This window comes from Dysidea avara, chromosome 11 (assembly GCF_963678975.1).
Source record: "Dysidea avara chromosome 11, odDysAvar1.4, whole genome shotgun sequence".
Lineage (NCBI taxonomy): Eukaryota > Metazoa > Porifera > Demospongiae > Dictyoceratida > Dysideidae > Dysidea > Dysidea avara.
In genome coordinates this window covers 14573204-14592848 of record NC_089282.1, presented here as the reverse complement: position 1 = coordinate 14592848, position 19645 = coordinate 14573204, and the positions used below count along the sequence as shown (strand labels likewise).

The 19645-nt window shown below is 39.5% G+C and overlaps 1 protein-coding gene across 1 annotated transcript; it reads right to left on the bottom strand.

Annotated features, from left to right (window-relative positions):
- Positions 1-2902: 2902 nt before the first annotated feature.
- Positions 2903-11909, bottom strand: LOC136237703 (mucin-2-like). Its single transcript, XM_066027918.1, has 5 exons — positions 11769-11909; positions 5910-7979; positions 3422-5782; positions 3154-3369; positions 2903-3099 (listed from the first exon to the last, which is right to left on the bottom strand). The coding sequence occupies exons 1-5, from the start codon at positions 11827-11829 to the stop codon at positions 3068-3070; spliced, it is 4740 nt and encodes a 1579-aa protein (XP_065883990.1). The 5' UTR covers positions 11830-11909; the 3' UTR covers positions 2903-3067.
- Positions 11910-19645: the final 7736 nt, after the last annotated feature.

Genomic DNA, 19645 nt, shown 5'->3' with positions numbered 1-19645 from the left:
TGCACGTGCGCTAAGCGCCCGCAGAAGTCTGGCGCTATAATATTGATAGTGCGATTGTGGGTAACTTGATTTATTTTACAAACTAGTTTAATAGCTATAAATTGTGTGGTTAATGTAATAGCTGCATTGTTTACTTGTTCAACATTAAGCTATGTAGTTACACAATAGAAATGACATCGATGATTCTGTTTAAATAATAATCTGAAGGAGACTGTAGCTATCTTTGGTAGTAAAAAAGTTACATTCATGATGTGTGGTGGGATTCATGAATGAACTGGAACATCTGAGCCAAAATAATTAATTGTCAATTGCTTTATACATAAGGATTGAATCACCGGGGCACCGGCAGGCCTATGGTTTCCTCACTTAAAACCAACAACAGACGGGTATCTCCCATGGATGTTTAGGGCAGACAAGCAGTACAGCGTGTAGTGTGTCATGAGTGTGTGTTTAATCGTAGTAGCTAAGTAACTTACAGGGCAACACATATAGTTAGTAGTACACCAACGTTCAGGGTTAGGCCACTCCAAATAAATTCTCTGTTTCCCGTCCTGGACACTGGCATATTAGCATGCGGGCGGGCGGTCCATTTCCTTCCATTTTTCATTATAAGATTGGCTAGCCTTTCAAGCCATTATTTACCTGGAACAACCAAAAAGGCTGCATAAAAGCATGCTTAAGCTTGCTCCTTCCTTAGTAAGTTGCAAAAATAACACAAACGCGACGTTTGTGCTGACTTGATAGCACTGCTGACACGTGAGCTGACACTGTTTCAAGATAGCTTTTACTGAGTCTATCAGTACGCAAGAATAACCGGAAAATAACGGAATAATGGAATATTTAGAGCTGGCAGTAACCAGATGCGGGCGGTGGACGGGAAACAGAGAATTCATTTGGAGTGGCCTTAGGTTAAATACACTTTTAGGTCCAGTTTACCTGTAGGCTGCCTAGTGCTCTATTTTTGGAGTATGTTGAATGAATTGAGAAATGTGTGAACTATGTATACCAGGGTATAGTTGATCTTTGGAAACTTGTACATGTCAGGGTCACCCAGAGAAATTAAGGGGCCCAGGGCAAAGAGTTAAAGTGGGGCGCCAGGGACAACTTCAGCCTAGCTGTAAGTCGAAGACCAAAAAAAAGGTCATTACATGCTGACAATGACAATAGTTTCCCTCACCAACTATATTTCCTTATTTATAAGCTTGTTACACTGTTCCTCTGAAGAATACTGTGACTGCTCTATTAGAGTATCGAGATCTGACTGCTCTATTAGAGTATAACAATCTTTTAAACAGGTATTCAAGGGGCCCTTGATGGGGGTCCAGGGAAAAATGCCCTAATTGCCCCCGCCCCCCCCGTGGGCGGCACTGGTAATGATGATAGTAATGATGATGATGGCAAGCCAGGGGCGGATCCAGGGGGGGTTCAAAGGGTTCCATGGAACCCCCCTTTTAAGAGAGCCTCTCTTACTCGAGATACTCTAATAGAGCAGTCACAGTAGTCTTTTGAGGAGCGGTGTAGCAAGTTATGCATGAATCTAGTTGGTGAGGGCAGCTATATATTGTCAGTAAGTGATGACTTTTTTTTTTTGGTCTTCAACCTACAGCTAGGCTGAAGTTGCAATTCCAAAGTGGAACCCCCCTTTTTAAAAATCTGGATCTGCCCCTGCAAGCAGCTATTAAAACACATGGTATGGAATTGTCAACAGGCTATTTACCTAAATCTGCTGTTCTTGCATCTGCAACAGTACTATGTAGGTGGTCAATTTGACCCATTGCTAGTTACAGACTGACACATAACACTGACTTTGTGTGTGCATGCTGCCAATCTCCTCATGGTAGACCTGATAATACACCATGGACCCATGGTGGTGTGGATGTAATGGCAGCTAGCATTCCTGTCCCTGACCATGGTGGTAACCAGGCAGGGACAAGGTGCTCTCAGTTGAGTAAGTCTCGCAAGCCAGCAATGAAACTTACATCATCTGTACAGTCTCAGTGAGGACAAACCAAGAAGTGGCTCACATCCACCCTCCTTTTGGCACTGATCATATGGACAAATTAAAGGCTTGTAATGAGGTTATTACTCAGCCTCTTTTGGCTAGGCTAGTGCCTCCCATGGGGGATTGTGGCAGAGATGAAGGACAGACAGTCAAAAAATGTACATGGTACAATCTTTCTTTATTATGCATGTATATGTAGCTACGTATAATTCTATGCAGCCATACACTTTGAGAATATCATCGATGAAACACGTACGCTCTTTCAGCATAAATAACAGTTTACATAATACACTTATCTAGTGGAAATACATGAGAGTATACTTTGACTACTACACCTAAACCAATTAACAACTACAACAATAAAAATAACATCCCAAGTAAAAGCTTGTATTGCAAAAAAGTTTATCACTGTAGGAAGCAGTAACACATCGTTTATGTTATGCAACATGTATGTGGAGTGGAGGTATATGACTTAGATGACTAGCTTTAATTTCCAACTAAGTTGGCTGTATTTATGATGATTGAGGACTATATATATATTCATAGCTGAGTTCATAATTGATAATGTACACTACCGCACACAACACAATTTTGTATATTTCTGGTTTACAACTTCTGCAGCAGCTGATTAGTGTTGGTCAAGGTTTTATACAGCCAAAAATTACTTTTAAAAGTTTTAGATGTGTGTAGTTCACTTGGTCAGTTTAAAACTGAAAACAGTAGTTTAACTTAAAATAAAAACTTTACAAGCTCTGGTGATAATACAAGAATTTATACCAAGAAAACTTGAAATACATTTACAATATTTAGCTAGCTCACAAGCAGTGATGCCAACTAATTTCATAAATAAACATTAGGTAATTGAATTTTATAATATTATTATTTATATATTACATTCATACAAAATTCAAATGTGTGATAATAATATAGACACTTATCTTATCTAGAGGAAAGTATACTATCTGTACTGGATCCGAACTAGCAATATAATGAACTAGCAGTATATACAGCAGTTATTAACCTGAAAATGCTTCATAGTTTGGTAAACCTATTGTGAAAGTGATGTCACAGTGCTACACAATCTTCTCCGTCATTCTCTGTAGAGTAAAAAAAACTCTGCATACATTACTAAAGCAAGCAACCACAATTACCTTCATATTTCCTTTTCCCTCTAAATTTAGACTTTTTGTTCAGCTCCACAGAGAGTGGCTGATACCCTACAGTTGACTGACTGGACCCTCTAAAGTAACGGCTTTGTCGTTTATGACGTTGACGTCCCCATACAATAGCCAACAGCAACACCACAAATACTACAACAACCACACCACCAGCTGTCCCAGAAGCAATTATAATGGTTGTTCTGTTATCTGTTATAATATTACAACTATCGTAACCAAGAAATATAACTGTGCTAGTTACCTTTAGTTGTAGCTGAATTGCCTGGATGTGGAGTAGGAGTAGCGCTCAAACTTGAAACCAAACTTGAGATAGCAGTAGAAGTAGATGAACTAATAACATCAGTAATAGCTATTCCAGCAGTGGTTGAACTAGTGTTAGTAGGAGAAACTGAACTAGTGGTAGCAGTAGTAGCTGAACTAGTGATAGCATTAGTAGCTAAACTAGTGGTAATAGGAGTAACTGAACTAGTGATAGCAGTAATAGCTAAACTAGTAGCTGAGCCACTTGAGACAGGAATAACTGAGCTAGTAGTAGTTGATCTAGTGGTGACAGCAATAGCTGATCCAGTGGTGACAGCAATAGCTGAGCCAGTGGTGACAGGGATAGCTGAGCCAGTGGTATCTGAGCTAGTAGAGACAGGAATAACTGAGCCAGTGGTATCTGAGCTAGTAGAGACAGGAATAACTGAGCCAGTGGTATCTGAGCTAGTAGAGACAGGAATAACTGAGCCAGTGGTATCTGAGCTAGTAGAGACAGGAATAACTGAGCCAGTGGTATCTGAGCTAGTAGAGACAGGAATAACTGAGCCAGTGGTATCTGAGCTAGTAGAGACAGGAATAACTGAGCCAGTGGTATCTGAGCTAGTAGAGACAGGAATAACTGAGCCAGTGGTATCTGAGCTAGTAGAGACAGGAATAACTGAACCATGAATAGCAGATCCAGTGGTGACAGGAATAGCTGATCCAGTGGTAACAGGAATAGTGGTTACAGGAATTACTGATCCAGTAGTGACAGGAATAGCTGATCCAGTGGTGACATGAATAGCTGAACCACTGGTAACAGGAATAGCTGAACCACTGGTAACAGGAATAACTGATCCGGTGGTGACATGAATAGTGGTTACAGGAATAGCTGATCCAGTAGTGACAGAAATAGCTGAACCACTGGTGACATGAATAGCTGATCCAGTGGTGACAGGAATAGCTGAACCACTGGTAACAGGAATAACTGATCCAGTGGTGACATGAATAGTGGTTACAGGAATAGCTGATCCAGTAGTGACAGAAATAGCTGAACCACTGGTGACAGGAATAGCTGATCTAGTGATGACAGGAACAGCTGATCCAGTAGTGACAGGAATAGCTGATCCACTGGTGACATGAATAGCTGATCCAGTAGTGACAGGAATAGCTGATCCAGTGGTGACAGGAATAGCTGATCTAGTGATGACAGGAATAGCTGATCCAGTGGTGACAGGAATAGCTGAACCACTGGAAACAGGAATAACTGATCCAGTGGCGACATGAATAGTGGTTACAGGAATAACTGATCCAGTAGTGACAGGAATAGCTGAACCACTGGTGACATGAACAGCTGATCCAGTAGTGACAGGAATAGCTGATCCACTGGTGACATGAATAGCTGATCCAGTGGTGACATGAATAGCTGAACCACTGGTAACAGGAATAACTGATCCAGTGGTGACATGAATAGTGGTGACATGAACAGCTGATCCAGTAGTGACAGGAATAGCTGATCCACTGGTGACATGAATAGCTGAACCACTGGTGACATGAATAGCTGAACCACTGGTAACAGGAATAACTGATCCAGTGGTGACATGAATAGTGGTTACAGGAATAGCTGATCCAGTAGTGACAGGAATAGCTGAACCACTGGTGACATGAATAGCTGATCCAGTGGTGACAGGAATAGCTGGACCACTGGTGACATGAATAGCGGATCCAGTGATGACAGGAACAGCTGATCCAGTAGTGACAGGAATAGCTGATCCAGTGGTGACAGCAATAGCTGATCCAGTGGTATCAGGAATAGCTGATCTAGTGATGACAGGAACAGCTGAGCCAGTGGTAGCTGAGCTAGTGGTGACAGGAATAGCTGATCCAGTGGTGACAAGAATAGCTGAACCACTGGTGACAGGAATAACTGATCCGTTGGTTACAGGGATAGCTGATCCAGTGGTGACATGAATAGTGGCGACAGAAATAACTGAGCCAGTGGTAGCTGAACTAGTGGTGACAGGAATAGCTGAACCACTGGTGACAGGAATAACTGATCCAGTGGTGACAGGAATAGCTGAACTACTGGTGACAGGAATAGCTGAACTACTGGTGACAGGAATAGCTGAACTACTGGTGACAGGAATAGCTGAGCTAATGGTGACAGAAATAGCTGAGCCAGTGGTGATAGGAATAGCCGAGCCAGTGGTGACAGAGGTAGTTATAGGAGTAGTTAAAGTTGCAGAAGCAGTGGGAGTGGCTACAGATGAAGTATGTTTAGGAACTATCTTTGGCAGTAATATACAAACAATTGATAACATGTTAGCTTCTCCAAGTCTGACTGTCAGCCCCAAACCAGTAACTGTAGAAAGAAAAAGTTAGAATGATAACCTAATGAACAAATGGACAACAGCTCACAGGGGCATAACTTACAACTGTAAATCTTATAGTCATGAAAAAAAACACACACACACAAATGTTGTACTTACTAGCATTTGGTCCAGTTAATGGTAAGTTAAGATCAGTCAATAAACTCCTCTCAGATAATACTCCATGTTTACCTGTCAGGTCACCAACTGGACAAGCTAGTTGGTTATCAGGTGAACAAGTCAGTGGAGCACCATAAGGATTAAATACTGGAGCTTCTTCCTCACAACTGGTCTGTATTGAGAGGTGAATTAAACCACCAGAAGCCTGTGTTTGTCTTTTAACTACATCCCTCTTCTTTGGATCTGTACCAGAGGGTGATGGTGTTACAGTAGTGGAAAGCATAGAAGATGGGGTCACTGAAGAAGTAAGTGATATATATGGTATTTCTGGGCTAGGAATAATACTAGCTTGTGCTGAGGTTAGGGTTGTACTAGGTAATGATTGTGTAGTATTAGTTGGTACCACAGTTGAGTTTGATGATGTAGGATTAGTTGCGATGGTTGAGCTCATGGTTGGTAACGAAGTGCTCATTACTAAAAGAGTTGTAGATGCTATGAGTGTGACTACAGGAGTATTTGTTGAAACAATAGGAAACACATTGGTTGATGCCTGTGTTGTTGTTAGTGTGGTAAAGTTTGTGGCCTCCACCAATGAAAGATCTAAATATACCATAGTCTCTGAGAATGGATCATTAGATAACTGAGTGAGGACAAGTTTCCCTTGAAGTGTTCCTGAAGTGATGTCGACTGTAACAGAAACTGTATCCATGTCATACTTTATGTTAGCACACAACCACCGACTACCATTTAGATAATGTATCACAATAGATCGACCTATAATACTGTCAACACCAAACAGTGGTAGGTAAGGATCTGAATAGATAGCATTGATGGAGTCTTGATCAGCCAAACTACCATATTTACCACTCAAGTCACCTATCTCATATGCATCAAATGTTGTCTGTGAGGATGTGTCTTGTACAACATTTCTTGGATTAAAGTGACCACCAGCAAAAGCATTAGCACATTTCTCACTACCTGGAACAGTTTCATCTACTGGAAAATCATGTACATGATAGCCACCTGCTCTGGAGGATAATCCAGTCAACTCTACTGTAATAGTTGTGGGTGAAAATGGAGACACTTGGTGGAAAGTGATTTGACCACTAACTCTGTCTACTTGAAACCTTGCAATAGCTGTCCTAGGAGTATATTCTAATATGTTAGCACAGGAAATTCTTTGACCTCCACCATCTTTTTCATGAACCACAACTGATCGTCTGACTATACTCTCACCAAGAGTATTAACCCTTAATGGTAGTTCTGTATCAGAATAGAATAGTGTAGCCTGGCCATTTATAAAGTCCAAATGTGATGATTTTCCAGAAAGATCTCCTATCTCACAACCAGTCTGATTGGATGGATTACAATATGTATGATATGTTGGTTCATTAATGGGAATTCTCCTGGGGTTATAATGTGGTCCCCCATCATGGCAGTTGCTGGTGTCCCCAATAGCATTTTCATGGACATGCCAGTTATGGCCAGTAGAGTTTTCCAATCCATACAATAGGCTAGTAAACACAGAAGTTAAATTTGCAGGGATGTAAGGTTCAATGAAGTAGATTTCACCAAATAAGAAATGACGAAATGGACTATAGGCAATGACGACATTGCCTGGGTATTCAATGTTAGCACAGACCCAGTGAGCTCCATTTCCACGATGTATAACAACAGAACGGCCAACAATACTGTATACTCCATACAATGGCAAGAACATATCATTAAATGTCTCAGTAGTCATACTACTAGGGTTCAGTTGACCAAACTTCCCACTTAAATCACCAACTTCACACAATGAAAGATTGTTTGCACACAGCGTTAAATAATTTTGCTGACTTCTAGCCATGTATGGGTCAAAATGACCTCCAACAGACACAGCACTACAAGGGTCAGGTCGTATCTTAAAAGGATAACTGTGGACATGCCAGGGATATTGTTCTAGTGGATACTGGTCCAGACCAGTCAGTGATACTATTATTACAGTTTTGCTGGTAGGTGACTGTTGTGTGAATGTGATAGTTCCTTTAACACCATCCATGTTGAAGTTGGTAGTGACAGTGAGAGCATCTATCATACAAACAAACAAACAATGGTGCAACACATAGTTTATTTACTTATTTTTATTTATTATTACTTTATGGCAAGTATGCCAAGGGTCTGCAAGCAACTGGTGCTTGCAGCCTAAAAACACAAGTTATACATACATTATAATTACTTTAACTAATTATAACTTAGCTATAGTGTTTGAAAGTTTGATGGTGGCGAGAGATCGTGACATTTGCTGCACGGACATAGATAATGGTAGGTACAGTGATTGTCATCGTCAAAATGAGTTACAAAATGATTCCACATAAATTTCTTTCTTGATGGTTGCAATTGATAAATTGGTATTGATTACAGGAAGAGCATTCCACAAACAAGGAAGACGATGGAAATAAGAGTTTCTATTTAAGTTAGTAATATGGAGACAATGTTTGAGTTAGTTTAAGTTAGTTTAACACACAAGTTACAGTGAATGTGTTTTTATGCATTGCGACCTAAGGTGTGGTCTGGCAAAATGTTGCTACAGTTTCAGATTTCCAGGAAAACGTGTATCAAGTGTTCCCTTCCCTAAGCAGAATTCCTTCACAATAACATTTTAAAACTTTTTCCTAGCATAGAGTGCATATGCTTTTCCCCTCAAAAAAATGGTATCTTATTGTGGTCATTAATGACTGCATGTACTGTCAGTACTATATGAATCAAAAGTAAGGATATTACTCTTTTATGTATTAAGCAAGCAGCTGAACCAAATTTAAATCAGTCCCTATTTGGCATTTGCAACACAACTATATACATACACTCCTGACCATGGAATAGATGTTCAGCCCATCTTGGCTACCATATATATTCACCAAGGCAGAAAAAGGATACAACTCAGTGATGTTAATTTCCAACAATGATAGCATCACCATGTGATTTAACATCATTTCAGCCATTTCTTGGCAACCATTTTTTTATTTTACGACTTTGTAAATTCAAGATTTTCTGAAAGCTGCACCCCTTGCAAAGATAGGCAAAAAATGTATACCAATTCCTTACTAACTTTGTACCACACAAGGTGAAATAACATGTATCATGATTCACCGTATTTGACAGTTGATTATGACATCACTAGTGGAATTACCATGTGGGCAGTGATAAATAAACAGTGAATGACATCTTCACAAAAACAGATGCCATATTATTTCTAGAGCAGAAATTCCATACTAGCCAATTAATACATGCCAATGATGTTAACACACAAATTGCCTTGGCAATGCAATGCTTTTATTCGAATTGGAGAGCAATCATCTGAGGTAACGAACAGTTATGTACACTGTCTAATTTAATTCCTTTGAAATGATATGGGATTTGCGAGGGGTCACTAACTCATGAAAAGGGGGTACGGATTTCAAAATATTGAACAAATTTCTCAAGATTTCAAAAGATTTCACAAAATCGAACAAGAGCTGCAAAATGTGATTTCAAATTACAGGTTGGTGTAGAGTGATAAGTTCTGAAATCATGAAAATATAGTGGGAGAAAGAAACAGAAGTTCAGCAGGCATGCAGGAGCAAAGCCTCACAAAATTGAGAGGAATTGCAAAGCCATATAAAACCAGGAGTAAAGCCAAGGCATAACTATTAAATGAAACCCTACCAAACCAGGAGCAACTTGCAGCTGAAGCCCTATAAACCAGGAAACAAGGCCAATCATTCAGGGTAAATCCCGTGCAAAACCCCTCAAAACAGGAGCAACTGTCAAAGTTCTATCTGGTGTGAAACCCCACAAAACCAGGAGCATCTGTATGCTTAAGTTGCTTTTGTATTTGGTGTATTGCTAAGTTTATGAAGTTTGTGTTGCTAAGTAAGTTTGTAGGTTACTAAGTAAATCCGAAGCAGAGTGGATCATCGGATTTCATTCTTACTTTTGTGCAGGAGCGGTTTGTATGGCTTCTTTCACACAGCTCCTGGTTTTATTTGGCTTCCATAACTCGCTTAATACAAACCCGAAGCGAAGCTGAACAGTAGATTTAATTCTTACTTTTGAGCAGTTTGCATGGATTCTATCCTGCATGGTTTTGTGCGGCTTCTTTTCCCACAGCTCCTGGTTTTGTTTGGCTTCCACAACTCACTTAATACAGATCCAAAGTGGAACGGAACATCGGATTTCATTCTCACTTTTGAACAGTTTGCATGGATTCTCTCCTGGTTTTGTATGGCTTCTTTCCCACAGCTCCTGGTTTTGTTTGGCTTCCACAACTCGCTTAATACAAATCCGAAACGGAGCAGAACATCAGACTTTATTCTTACTTTTGAACAGTTTGCATGGATTCTCTCCTGGTTATGTTTGGCTTCCACAACTCGCTTAATACAAATCCGAAACGTCAGACTTTATTCTTACTTTTGAACAGTTTGCATGGATTCTCTCCTGGTTTTGTATGGCTTCTTTCCCAGAGCACCTGGTTTTGTTTGGCTTCCACAACTCGCTTAATACAAATCCGAGACTGAGCGGAACATCAGACTTTATTCTTACTTTTGAACAGTTTGCATGGATTCTCTCCTGGTTTTGTTTGGCTTCCACAACTCGCTTAATACAAATCTGAAAAGGAGCGGAACATCGGATTTCATTCTTACTTTTGAACAGTTTGCATGGATTCTCTCCTGGTTTTGTACGGCTTCTTTCCCACAGTTCCTGGTTTTGTTCGGCTTCCACAACTCGCTTAATACAAATCTGAAACGTAGCGGAACATCGGATTTTATTCTCCCTTTTGAACAGTTTGCGTGGATTCTCTCCTGGTTTTGTATGGCTTCTTCCCCACAGCTCCTGGTTTTGTTTGGCTTCCACAACTCGCTTAATACAAATCCAAAACGTAGCGGAACATCAGATTTTATTCTTACTTTTGAACAGTTAGCATGGATTCTCTCCTGGTTTTGTGTGGCTTCTTCCCACAACTCCTGGTTTTGTTTGGCTTCCACAACTCGCTTAATACAAATCCGAGACGGAGCAGAGCATCGGATTTCATTCTTACTTTTGAACAGTTTGCATGGATTCTATAGATCTCCTGGTTTTGTACGGCTTCTTTCCCACAGCTCCTGGTTTTGTGCGGCTTCCACAACTTGATTAATACAAATCCGAAGTGGAGCGGAACATCGGATTTCATTCTTACTATGCAGGACGAGGTGAAGGAGCAGTTGAGTGTAAGCTATGGTACCAGAACGAGTATAGAATCAGAATCACGATAACAACATAAGATTTCGTATTTCAGGCAGGATTTCACTGAAGGTGTATGAGATTTCGAACCAGTTGGTGACCCCTCGGGGATTTGTGTAATTCACTAGACGGACCCCTACTTTTGTGAATGGGTCAGTGGTGCCATACCAACCCTGACCAACTACATCACTCATGCAGTGAAACACTAATTTTTGACTCCATTCTATTCCGAAATTGGATCAGGATTCTCACTAATTCTATCAAAATTGTTATTCTCCAAGTTACTTGCTACCGTTAAATGCTGACTGTGGGTGTGGCTCATTGAAATACTACATAGGCATGTGAGTCCCTCAGTCAACATACAACCACAAACAGGACCATGTATGGAACCATTGTGCATGGGCATGGCAAGGGAGAGAATAAAAAAGATAAAAGAAAAAGCCGCAAAACAAAGCAGACAAAAGAACAAAAGATTAAAAGCTACAATATTAAGTACTTATCTAATAAACTTCATCACCACAAAAAGGTCCATCTTTTCATCTAACGAACATAAAAGTCTGGCTATGGCCACTGGCAGTAGCCTACCGCTTTTGTGGCTTCATGGGTCGGGTACGAACTCACCGGTGTTGTTCCAGCTGATAGTTAGAAGTAGGAGCATGTAATAAACACTCCATCGAGCCATGACTGCTCATCTATAACACCAAAATTATTCAGGTTCGTTGGTTTCCATCTTCCCCGGCAGGTTGTTTGTTTATGTCACGTGATTAATTAGTGATGGTGCTTGCGGGAGTGCTTTAAACACGTGCGCTAAGTCTGTTAGGCCAGGCAAACTCGTTTAATTGTTTCTCATCCCCGCCCGCATCCCTATTTACGCCACCGCATTATTGCTGTTATATGTGCACATGTTTTTTGATGCTGGCTATCATTTTACAGCACAGCAAATGTCACAGTCATGCACTTCACCTCAGAAACGTGGTAAAATGTAAGTCACTAGTTCTTAAAAGGCTTTAGCTAACCTTTATAGTAACAGACAGCTTGATTTGGAGTATTTCCTTTATGGCTTTAGGTAGTGGTTACTGAACCGAAAGTCGGTTCTATTAAACCGACAGTCACGTGACACTTACAAAAGTTGACTTTTACAGGCTATTGGAAGGGCCAACTAATTCCAAACAACAAATAAAACAGTAGAATGGATCATTATCTATCGAATCTGGTCTGCTTTAATAATCACATGATCCATGCACTTTACAATGAAACATTTGGTGTTAAAGAATGGTGGAACTACGGATGGCCACGAAGTACAAAGAGCTGGCAACATTTACTGTGAAAGTCGGGATGTTTCTAGTCAAGAAACTGGGCGCTGAAAGGGTTTGTACGTATTACATTCGAGTCAGAGACTCCAGGCGGACATTATGTATGTTAAGTGGACGACTCTACTAGGTAGTGGAAAAGGCTCAAGAACAGCTTAAATATACATGCTGTATGTGAAAATTCTTGTGTTCATGGAGGACAATACAGTTGTTGAAGAGCCAACCAAAAGCTAGCACAAAATTAGTCTCGCGGCGCCCGACCTTAAAAAGAGGGCCTGGTGAAGCTGTGTACAAAAAGTTTGAGCTCTGGAATGTTACGTTTACGTGTTACGTAAGTGCACTGTTTACGTCACAACATCCATTCAACCAGATCTGCTTACAGCATCACCAAACTGATAGCGCTACTTTATTTATTCAACATTAAAACGAACCCAACAGAATTGTATGGCTGTTTTCTCAATGAGTTTAAGCGGCAGAGTCACCGGATGTAATTAACTGTAAGCCGCGAATCTTTTGAAATGTACGCATTACATAATCAATTTGAAATGGAGTGATCTGATTGGAGCTTCCAACATTCCGGCAGCGCCAAACTTTTTGTACACAGTTTCACCAGACCCTCTTTTTAGGGTTTGGCGCTGCGAGACTAGCACAAAATTAATGTAAGTGTCACAGTTTGTGTTGAGACACGTACAGTGAGATCACCGGCTTAGTGGATTATATTGCCAGTACAGTGGGTGATAATTGTACTGTGCATAGTACTGGCTTGGATTGGTGTGCACATAGTGTACATGTTTGTATGTTCAGTTGAAGTGCTTGACAATAAATTTCTATTTAGCTAATACAGTAGCTAATTAAATGTCAATTCAATATTCATTATACTAAAATGTGTTCAGCTTCTCCGTATACTGTATTCATTCGTTTAGGCACCCCTCAGGGTGCCTATACGAAAACTCCTGAACCAGCTGAAAAATTTTGTTGCTCCTTGTAGTAGCTGCTGTTGACATACCTTTGACAAGTCACTGGTATCATTAGTTGTAGTACTAAGCCTTGTTCTCTACAATTCTCCTTGTACACACCCTTTGTATTAAGATAGTACCCCCTGGCTTTCATTTAGGACCTGGCATTTGTTTGACCCCAGCTTTAATACGGATAAACACGGTAGCTACATAACCCTTTAAGCATAAGCCTGACTAGTTGTTTTTTTTGTATAAATACATTGGGTAAACAGTGAAAAAAGACATACGTAGGTGATATTCCATTGTATTTGCCTGTTCATGGAAATTAAGAATATTTATCTTTGTTTCATTTCAGTACCATCAAGCAAATATGGGTAATGTGTGTCTGTTATGTTTCTTTTTTGTTCACATGCTGGCAAACATGGGTTGAAAACTATACCTTTATGGATTTTCCAGTTCATGGTGAACACAATGATCTAATTGCAAGTCCCAATTCCACAGACTGTTGTACTCGTGATGTAATGATTAATATGGTCACTGTACCAAATGACAGCTTTGCTGTTCCTGTATACCTTCTAGTGTATAATAACAAAATTTGGTGAACAAGCTAAATTTTAGTGAATTGGCAATTCGTCACCAATCCACCAAATTTAAACTTTGCTAATATTATTTTCATAGCTATATGGTTCAAGCTTTTGATTGGTGTCAGTTTTGCCAAGCCAAGTATAGCTGTACAACACACCTCCACGTATTTTGCAAGTGGGACAAGTGTGGCTCATGACAGAAGCTGCGTGCTGCAACACTATAGACTGGGAAATTGTACTCGATTAGTTGGTTTGTAAGATTGCAAACTGTAATACTTTCATTGATAAATGGGCGAAGCTCTAAAGACAGTAACACATGATCCCTATAAATGGATGTGGCTCACAAAAGACGTGGGGCTGCAGCAGGGCTAGGTTAATGCACTTTCACATGAACTAATTATTGATCCATCACACACATGAACCTGGATATTTTATAAAGCGGGGGATGACCCAACTCGTTTTTAACTGTGAAAGCAACCAGGTGCAGGGTAGCCAGCCTGCTAATGCACGAATTAAAGCAGTTGATGTTTCAGCACAAGAAGGATGGTGCAGTGCTTGCTTCGTCAACTTATAACATCTACAATTTTATGTGCAACAAAAATCGCCAAATTAAAATGTCACCAATTACAATTTTTTAGCAAATCACCAAATGTTTGTTATTTCACTATAACATATTGAGAGAAATTTTAAAAAAGGAGAAATGCAAAATAGTTGGCCCATGGGTTTTTGCTCAGCCAGTCACAAATGGCAAATACCACAATAGGAATGCTGTAAGCACTGATTCAGAAACAAAAGTTGGTGCAACAAGGCCTACTCACGTAATACTTTACAGGTTGACTTTTATGAGGATTAAGGGCTTAATAAAAAATAAACACGGGAATGCATAATATAAATCTAGCCTGCTATAAGAGTCTATAGCTATTTAATCATATCAACAGTGTATTTTGAATTTTATTGCAGGATACAAGATGATTGAATCTTGAAGTTCCTTCACTCATGTAGTAATAGTTGATAGCATCTGCTACCAAGTTCATGGTGAAACAAATTGTGAGTACCTCCATTCCAGGCTATAAAATCTTGAGTTCTGTACTGAATGTTATATATTGTGTTTGTACACTGGGTGGCTCTTGACTGGCCAACATTGTAACACATCTTTATACTCATCAGTTTGTACATTAAATTAGATTGTCATGTATTGACCTGTTTATAACGTATTAATATCATAGAAATGGAGAAGGCCTTTCAGCACTTTTATAAGTATCTATAGCTGCTACTTTGGTGCACTAGTCATCAGACTTTATACCTAAGTGAAATTGCATGTGTAGAATTGTCTGGTGAGACATCAAAGACAAGTAACACTTATGACATATCCATGAAGTTTGAAACTGATGTGTAACCAAGGGTTTCAGATTTAGAGACAAGCTGTTGTGTAATATTGTGTGCATGTGTAAATTAATGGCTTCTATTCATGACACTGGAGATGTACAAAGCTCTGGATTTAAGTATGTTAGTACAATGCTAGCTAGCCTTTGACAAATAGTCAATTATCTGTTTGTTGCTCCTGTGAAAGTATCAATGCCAACTTAGGATCACTTTGTGTATAGTGATGTCTACTAGTGTGGGCAACTTAGTGAATGTCATTAACCGCTGTCCATTTTCACACATAGCTACTAATTATCATGTCTAGCTAGTGCATGCACGAACAAACTCCATAGTGTGGCAAGATGCATATGCATATTAAACACAATTTAGTTCAGTACGACAACGGAGATGACATTACTGTTGTCTAATGAGGTAATATGATTAACTTTGCCACCAATGCAGTGATCTTGAAGTGCATGGCAGTACCCAGCATATCCAGACATGTTATAGAGCTTACAGCCACCTTGCCTGTGTAGATGTAACTTAAAAGGCTGGTAAAAGTCTCTGCATCCACTGATGGAATTAAGTAATATCTCCATTTCTCCACTGGTGTGAACATTATCAGAGAACATAGCACGGAACACTGCTGAATTATATATATATAGCACTAGCACTACCACCACCAGATGTTACAAACATCACATTATGTGCACTGGGATCTTGTAGTAAAGACCTTAACACTTCACAGCACCAGTTAGGTTCTTCTAGCACCTCCACATTATTGGCCTGGCTGTTCAGTACATCAGACACATCTCGCACTACCACTCACTATAGCTACACGATGCTCGACTAGCTATAGCTGACACAAAGTGATTTTCAAACACAAGCACGGGCACTACGTGCAAAGTATAATGGTAAAGATACATCAGTTGTAATAATCAAGTGTATAAGTTAACTGTGACAATATTCTATTTCAGCTGATTTTGAACATTTGACATACAGTACATAAGTTACAGCTTTACATACAGTATTGCAAATAATTATAACTAATATTATACAGTGTATATATAGAGTATAGTAGGAAACTTTGGAGGCATAAAACTTTGGTGAATAGCTAGCTATTTATGAAAAAAATACCATGTTTGTTATATGTTACTATACATTGGCATTAGCTAATGACAGCCGGAAATATACTTTGGTAGAAAAACTTTGGTGAATTAAAGGACAATTCACCAAATTCGCCAATGTTTTATACGCCGAAGTTTTGTACTATACAGTATATAACAGTACAGTTACTAAAGTGTGATTCTGTACAAAGTTTCGTGAACTTCCAACTGTTTTCTAAATGAAATGCATTATCAAGTAATTCATGTGCAAAATTCATTATTCACATCAACTTACAGAATCCATTATAGCTTCTAAAACTTAACTGACTGTGAGAACTTAAGAATGGAGCACCCAGTAGAGATTACGTGATTGAAAATAATGGATGCCAAGCAGCAACCGCTTTACAGCTTGTTTTGTAGTATATGTTAGTCATGTATGGTATATTCTTATGTTGACATGAAAGTTGGGCATTGCCAGAATAATGCAACCACATCTTTTCCAGTGTTGTGATAACTCTTACCCACATGTAGAATGAACCCATGACAAATAAACTATCATTAAAGTTGGATGCATTTTATGTACAGGTATCCCAGTATACATCTAGAGACAGACATTCAATAAATTTATTCTCAAGCACCTCAACTGAACACGATACAAACACACCACATGCACACCAATCCAGCAGCCAGTTTACTATGCACAGTACAATTATCATCCACTGTACTGGCAATACAATACATTATATAACTGATCTCACTGTACGTGTGTCAGTACACAAAGTCAAAACACATTTTGTTGTGGTAGTACCAGCTGTTTGGCTCTTTACTAACATGAACACAGGGATAATTCACAAGCAGCTTGTATTTAGGCTGTTCTTGAGCCTTTTCCACTACCTATTAGGCTATTCTTGAGTATTTCCCATTACCCTTGGAGTTGTCCACTTAGCATTATTGTCCTGGAGTCTCTGATCAGTAACAAATCCTTTAGTGGGCAGCCTGCTTGACTCACTACGTCTCAACTTTCACAATAATTGTTGCCAACTCTCGGTAATCGTGGCCATCCGTGGTTCCACCATTCTTCAACATTGTACACCCCGCATCCCCTCATGTATCCCACAACTCAGTAGCGATTCCGGGAGAATTTTAAAATTAATGGAAATAATTTTTATTTAGCATAGCCTTGTGCAGTACTCCCTGAGGATCTCATAAACACTTAGTTTTTAAAAATCCATTATAGGATGGTAGAGTTATAAGCAATTTTGTCCTTTAAAATAGGCAAAATTTTCTTCGTATCTTTCCATTGAAAAATGTCCCAAAAATGGCACAATTGAACAAATGCTTATAACTGAGCTTTGCAATAACATTTTGAACTTCTGTTTTCTGTTATAAATACCTTACTAAATGGACTACAGTGTAACGGTACTTGTAAAACCCTCTGAATAAAGGTCACCTGCATAGAAAGCCACTAAATAGCTGTATGCATTTAGCATCTTGCAGATGGCAAACCAGCATACACATGGTGAAGTGTAACCACTCTGTACCAGTCACCTCCACTCAAAAAGACAATGTGCATGCAAATCAAGGAGTTGTACTGTTGATTTATAGCTGCTTATATGATTATTTTGTCTCTTAACGTACAGTTCCTTGTCAGCTACCAAAATGGTGCATCAAAGAGATGAGCTATTTGTGGTGCAAATTTGCTGACTTTAGCATAGTAATATTGAAAACTACATGGACAGAAATGCTCACCTTGGTGTAACTAACATGTGCTGGGTCGTTTCTTTCAAAGAAAACATAACATTGAGATGGTTATATTGCAAAATAATCTTATGATTCGCATAAAACTCCACTCAAACATATTTGTAGCAGAAAACTAACTGCACTGTCGTATTTCTTTCCCCCAGAAACCCTAGAAACTATCCAATTGTTTGATTAATCGCTCGTATGGCAGCAAAATGATTGTGCCAACTCTCCAATGGAAGATTCACGGAAAAATTTTATGCAAAATTTACGGAAATCCGGAATCGCTACCACAAGTTGTAAAGTGTATGAATCACATGATTATTAAAGCAGACCAGATTCGATAATCATCTATTCTACTGTATGATTTGCTGTTTAGAATTAGTTGGCCCTTCTCATCGGCCTGTAAAACTTAACTTTAGTCTTTAGTATGTGTCACGTGACTGTCGGTTCAATAGCCCCGCTGCCTTATCGGAGCCGACTTCGGTTCAGTAACCACTGCCTTTTTTTAAATAATGAACAATGAATAATGACCTCCCACCCGCATGGAAATCCAAACTTTTGTGGATGAGAAGCAAGTAATCATCAAGTTTGCTTGGCCTTAGTGCATAGGCGGTGAACTGAATGATGGGGGGTGCAATAAAGGAAATTAGCATGGCCTATAGTTTATACTCATTCAGTGCGGCTCCTTTGCACATGATTTATTATGGCACTGGGTCTGCACGAGACTGATCATTTAGCTACCTAGTTCTGAGTTCACAGCTTTAATGTGAAGACTATATGACTCCCTGTAGACTATCTACCTCCTCACAGGTAGTATTGAGCAATAAATCCGTCAATATAATGTTCCATAACACCGCATGCCATATGCATCATAGCTATAATTATATATTTGATACCATGATTATATTCAGTGTAAATAGCTACCAAGTACCAACTGAACTATAGTAGTGGTGGAAGATAACATTGTTATTTATTAAAAAGAAGAACCACCCCACCACACTTTATGCTAAGGTGCAGGTTTAGGCTATGCCCACATCTACAGAGCTATCAACAGTGCCTATAGAACAAAGAATAGACCGAGTGAAAAAGAGCTTGAGACATGCATGTGGTGCGCATAGACAGTCCAGAGATGTCCTTTCCCCCTGGAGCATGATACTTCACAGGATATCGATGATCAGAGCATGCAATGAGGAAAACTCGAGATGGCTAGTTCATCGCTTTGCAAAAGGCGTCTTCCACTTGCAGGACAAAAGGAAGAATATGTTTGTAATATAAACCGCAGGCTGCAGGCACCAATGTCTAGCAACTACATACCTATGTTATATACCTGCATGTGCAAACTGAGAAGGTAAATAAAAGAAATAGTACAGGTGTAGAGGGTAATTATATAAGTGCATGTTTAGGAACTTGTACCAACTGCCCAGACTAGCTACATGT